The sequence below is a fragment of the Epinephelus moara genome, chromosome 8, assembly GCF_006386435.1.
Source record: "Epinephelus moara isolate mb chromosome 8, YSFRI_EMoa_1.0, whole genome shotgun sequence".
In the NCBI taxonomy this organism is placed as follows: domain Eukaryota; kingdom Metazoa; phylum Chordata; class Actinopteri; order Perciformes; family Serranidae; genus Epinephelus; species Epinephelus moara.
The window spans coordinates 37,468,054-37,473,827 of NC_065513.1; the positions used below are offsets into that span (position 1 = coordinate 37,468,054).

A 5,774-nucleotide genomic window follows, 5' to 3' on the forward strand; every position below is an offset into this window, starting at 1 on the left:
GTTGCTATAGCGCCCCCCTTTGGCCAACTGATGTAATATTGCTTCATTCGCATCCTCCCATGACCCTCTACCACTGTGCCAAATTTCACATGGATTGACCAAGTCAGTGAGGAGAAAAACGTGGAACAGACACACACACACACCCACAGACAGAGTTTTCGTCATGATATAGTAAGATATATCTTGTCAAGAAAATGGCAAAACCAAAAAGCCAAAACTGAAATTAATTAATTAACAAAAGTTTTTTTTTTTTTTTTTTGCTTTTTAAATTGCATTTTATCAATACATTTTCACTGACCCTAAACCAGTAAAGTGTGCAATGGATTTCAAATCAGACAAATCAAATGACAGGGCACATACCTGACAAGTACTCTCCAGATCTGTCAAAATGTATTCCATCTGTTGAGACAGTAAATGGTATCCACCCCATCTCGTACAGGAGAGGAGAGATACAGTAGCCATGGCCGTCGGCGTCAATAAATCCCTCTCGTTCAATCTCACCTTTGAATCTGCGACAGGAACAGACAAATTTAATTACTTTTTTTGTTTTTTGGCTAGTTACACAACACTACTTCATCATTCCTGATATTATTTCTCTTCTGCAAACACTGGCAGAAGAATAACAACACAACACTTGAAAACACTTGGAAACTTCCATTATTTTTCAAAAACCCATAACATGTTTTTTTATTGCCCCACTTGCCCGGTGTTTCTCAAGCATATCAGATTCCAAATTTATTTAAACATAATTTCAGTCTGCTGGCATACATAAGAATTCCATGACTTTTCCAGGTTTTCCATGACTGTGGGAACACTGATTACAGAAAACAGACGATGAAGCTGCCTATCTGGCCCAACCAAAAGCCCTTTAAGTATGGTGTCACATTAGCAAGCTAGAATTAATGTGGCCGAGACTAAAGATTGACACAATCTAACTGAGCCAGGTTCTCTTGATGCTACCATGCTGAAACTGTGGAAAACGTAAAATATCTCTTTACGGTTCTGGACTACCAGGTGAGGTTCTCCGGAAATTCAGAGTATATTTTTAAGAGATGCTCGCAGCAACTCGATCTTCGTAGGAAACTTAGTGGCCATGATGTTAGTCAGCTGATTTTAGAACTAGTGTACAAAACTATGGTTGAGAATGTCTAACTTTTCACCTTCCTGCCTGGTACGGTCATCTACAAACTGTACATCTAAGAATAAACTTTCTAGCATTTTATTAATGGAAAGCGAAATAGTTGGCCTTAGACAACCTCTTTACTGAGAGGACTAGGAAGAAAGCGAGGAGCATCTAAGCAGATAGCGCCCATCCTCTCCACAGCCAGTTTGAGCTCTTGGGCACCAGGAGGAGCTACAGAGCTGCTCTGGCAACTAAAAATGTATTCAAGATGTCCTTCAACCCAAGTACCATCAATAATCTAAACCCAACGAAGTGATCAATGGGTTTTAAGCCACAGACATGCACTGACATGAACTGATTTAATGTATAAAATGATTCTAATGTCTGTTTTACTAACTGCTCGTCTGTTTATTATGATCGTCTCCTGTGTTTGAAGGGCTGAAGACAAATTTCCAACCTGGTGGACAACAAAGATCTATTCTATTCCTAATACAGGAAAAAATTAAGGAGGCATAGAGCTTGCATACTGTCCACTGAGGTTGCACCATATCCTGTCCGGTACCATTTCAACATTAACTTGTACTGTGACACTTCCTCAATGAAAGAGAGACCGACATGTTTTGAACAAGAGTGTTTGCTCAGTGTTACAAAGTTTGCCTAGATTCTGCAAAAGATTCAACTCCTTTTTGCTTTTTGGATAGTTTGGAATTTTTTTATTATTTTGTATAATTGTTTTAAATACACTAATAAAAATAAAAATATATGCTTCGGGTAAACTTTGTCTTTTTTTCCTGTAAGCATTTTTTTTATTCTGAGGATTACTGTCTGCCTTGTCTGAAGAGAATAAAATGTTTGGAATGTGGACACAAGTGCAGTTACCAAATACTTTATTGGATAGTACCAAAGTAGATCTACTGCAAATATGCGCTTTAAAAAGAGACAACATAATGTGGACTATGTACTGTATATATATATATTCCACGTTGTGAATTTGTAATTTAAATAATCCCATGACAAGTGTATGGAAGTTTTAGATCATGACGCGAGTCAAAAGTCGCAGACACAAACCTGCAGAGAAGGCGCCCACCAGGCTGAAGGACCACGTTGAGGATCCTGACAGCTCTTCCGCCCAGCATGGAGCTGGAGTGAGGCGTCACCTGGAAACATGACTGGTTGTAGTCTGCACAGCAGGTCAGCAAAGACACACAGGTTGCATGGCAGGAGCATTCCTCCAATACATCTCCACACTTCCCCCTGCATGTTTGACCTAGGAAAAAAACAATAACAAATGAAGCATAGCGGAAGATCAAGCAGATTTTGCCACAATCTCCACGACAATCACATCAAATTTAATGCTGCACATTCACCACCCACTCCTGCTCCTCATCCTTCATCCATCCCTCTCCTCACCTCCAACACCAGTGTCTAGACTCCATCGGGGGGAATATTCCCCAACTAACCATGGCATCTCTACCAGGGTTAGAAATTAACTTTTTTTGTCCCATGGCCAATGTGGCAGGTGGATTCTGAAATTTACCAGCCACTCAATGGATTACCATTGTTTTTTTTGGCTGGTGAGTGAAGAAAATCTGGCAGCCACTTGCATATTTTACCAGCACTTCGCCAGTAGCTGGTGCCAGCTATCAGGCTCCTCTCCTGTGGAATCATCTTCCTGTTGCGGTCCGGGAGGCAGACACCGTCTCCACATTCAAGACTAAACTTAAGACTTTCCTCTTTGATAAAGCTTATAGTTAGGGCCGGCTCAGGTTCGGCTTGGACCAGCCCCTAGTTAGGCTGACTTAGGCCTAGTCTGCCGGAGGACCTCCTATAATACACCGAGCACCTTCTCTCTCTCTCTCCTTTGCTAACACTCATGTCCCGTTACTGCATGTCACTAACTCGGCCTCTTCTCCGGAGCCTTTGTGCTCCATTGTCTCACAGGTTAACTTATATCGCAGCGGTGCCTGGATAGTGTGACGAGTGTGGTTGTGCTGCTGCCGTGGTCCTGCCAGATGCCTCCTGCTGCTGTTACACATATGATTATTGTCACATATGTACACTATCAGATATTAATATATACTTTCAACATACTGTACCCCAATAGCAGTAATTATTATTATAATATTATTACTTTAATTAATATATAATGCTACCGTCATTACCCTCTATCCTGCGTCTCTCTTTCCGTCTTATTGTGTCATACGGATTACTGTTAATTTATCATGTTGATCTTTTCTGTACGACATGTATTGCACATCTGTCCGTCCTGGAAGAGGGATCCCTCCTCAATTGCTCTTCCTGAGGTTTCTACCGGGTTTTTTTGGGGAGTTTTTCCTTATCCGCTGCGAGGGTCCTAAGGACAGAGGGATGTCGTATGCTGTAAAGCCCTGTGAGGCAAATTGTGATTTGTGATATTGGTCTTTATAAATAAAATTGATTGATTGATTGATTAGTTTGTTTTATAAATCAATAATCCATTCATCAGTTCAGTCATTAAGTTATTAAATCATTTATGTAACCTATGGCCATTCATTAAAAAAGACTAACTTTTCTGACATGCTATCCATGCTGCATGTGCCCTTGGTACCATATTGTCTGTGTGCTAGGGTGTGTTAAACAATCATGGCTTATTCTGGACAAGTTACAAAAATGATAAAAATGTAATATGTAATACATAATATGACAGGGTGGCAAACCATAGCAAAAGTCGTGATTTTATAGCACCTGGTAGCCTAAAAACATGCTGGTTTCACTTTAGAAAAATGTCCCATTTTACCTGAATGCATTAAGCACTCACTCAAAACTCTTTCCCATAAAAACTTGAAATATTTTTGATTATAAGTCAAACATTTTATATCCTAGAACCATTTTGTTATCATACTCTTATTGTTTGAGCAGCAGTATTCTTATTACCAAAATGAGAAAATCAACACGCCACATGTCCAGTGATTTTATTAATCTATAAGAAATTATTGTTTCATGTAAAGTACATTTGTAGGAACAATGTTATAACATGTTGAGTGACTGGCTGCTTATATTCAAAGAGCCCAAGATGTAAAACTTGACTTGCCCCATTTTACCTGATGTCCCAAACTACCTGATTTCACCTTTCACTCATTTCTACTTGGATTACTGGTGTTTGAATGTACTTAGTTACTTCCACCACTGGATATAATACACAATGCAAACAAGTTACAAGAATCCACAATTTGTAACACCTATGCAAAGGTGGAAATAGTAATAGCCATTTGAATTTCAGCTCATAGTAATCTTTATTGTTGGTCTGAGTGACTTACCTGTTACTTCAGATGAGCAAATAAGAAAAAATCCACAGAGAAAAATGATATCACTCAAGTGGGCTCTCATGTTTATCTTAGAGGACAAAATAACACTGCGTGCACACACATACCTGCCCTGTACCATGCTCGGTTAAAAGCCTGGCACTGACATTTTCAGTGTAAAGGTCACTAAAGCAGCAAACAAATGGCGTCATGAGCGTTTCCCATAAAGTTATGCAGTTATAAATTAACAGACGTTAATTTAACGAAGGTCGGTAGGTTTAAAAACATGTTTTTTCTTCGGGCGTGCCAACACGCGATATTTATGCCTCACAATACGCACACTACCATTTCTTATAATTTTGCTTTAAGTAATTTCTGCTGGGATTTTTAACTTTACCGTTAACGGGAACGCCTTTTTGTTTATCACGTTGACATAATCAACTCTCGCGAGACATTGCGGCATTTGAATTTTGCGCATGCGCAAAACACGTTACTCCACATACTGACAAATAACTCAAAATTAATAGGGAGCTGGATCGTCAAAATAAGTAAAATAAGTGTCTCCTGTTGTGTTCACTTCGTCCTGGATCAGTTCCGCTACGTTCAACGCGACAGGAACAGTAATGGCGGAGAAGAAGGGGGAAAATTGTCGTATTTTGTAGTCAACTGGCAAGCTAACAAGCTAGCTGACGTTAGCTCCAGGCTCACACAGCCAGCAGCATCAGCACTGTAGCTGCTTTAATACAAGATAGGAACATGTACGTTCTCTACACAATTATCGCATCTTTAGTTTCTTTTTTCGTTTTGAAATGGATGAAAAAGAGGAGGTATTGCACGGACCTGAAAAGACTTGATGGCAAAACAGTTCTTATTACAGGTAAGTAAACATCTCTTGTCTATTGCAGCAAATATCTACCTTCAGTAACCTGTACGTAGTTGACGTCTAGCAAGTTTGTTTGTGGAGTGTATACACTCACCGGCCACTTTATTAGGTACACTTTGCTAGTGCTGGGTTGGACCCCTTTTGCCTTCAGAACTGATTTCATTCTCGGTGTCATAGATTCAACAAGGTGCTGGAAACATTCCTCAGAGATTCTGGTCCATATTGACATGATGACATCACACAGTTGCTGCAGATTTGTCGGCTGCACATCCATGATGATCTCCCGTTCCACCACATCCCAAAGGTGCTCTACTGGACTGAGATCTGGTGACTGTGGAGGCCATTGGAGTACAGTGAACTCATTGTCATGTTCAAGAAACCAGTTTGAGATGATTTGAGCTTTGTGACATGGTGCGTTATCCTGCTGGAAGTAGCCATCAGAAGATGGGTACACTGTGGTCATAAAGGGATGGACACGGTCAGCAAC

General features: G+C 40.1%; 2 protein-coding genes across 2 annotated transcripts in view; one reads left to right on the top strand and one right to left on the bottom strand.

Annotated features, from left to right (window-relative positions):
- Nucleotides 1–4,770, bottom strand: part of susd2 (sushi domain containing 2) — a 43,578-nt gene extending 38,808 nt beyond the window's left edge. Inside the window, exons 1-3 of the mRNA XM_050051821.1 lie at nt 4,420–4,770; nt 2,192–2,390; nt 361–509 (exon numbers count right to left, since the gene is read on the bottom strand). Coding sequence (XP_049907778.1) covers nt 361–509; nt 2,192–2,390; nt 4,420–4,546 — 475 coding nt within the window. The 5' untranslated portion in view covers nt 4,547–4,770. The remainder of the gene's footprint in view (nt 1–360; nt 510–2,191; nt 2,391–4,419) is intronic.
- A 121-nt stretch (nt 4,771–4,891) lies between these two features.
- si:dkey-174n20.1 (uncharacterized protein LOC796174 homolog) overlaps nt 4,892–5,774 on the top strand; it is a 2,982-nt gene continuing 2,099 nt past the window's right edge. Inside the window, exon 1 of the mRNA XM_050051879.1 lies at nt 4,892–5,281. Within this exon, the coding sequence (XP_049907836.1) occupies nt 5,161–5,281 (121 nt within the window). The 5' untranslated portion in view covers nt 4,892–5,160. The remainder of the gene's footprint in view (nt 5,282–5,774) is intronic.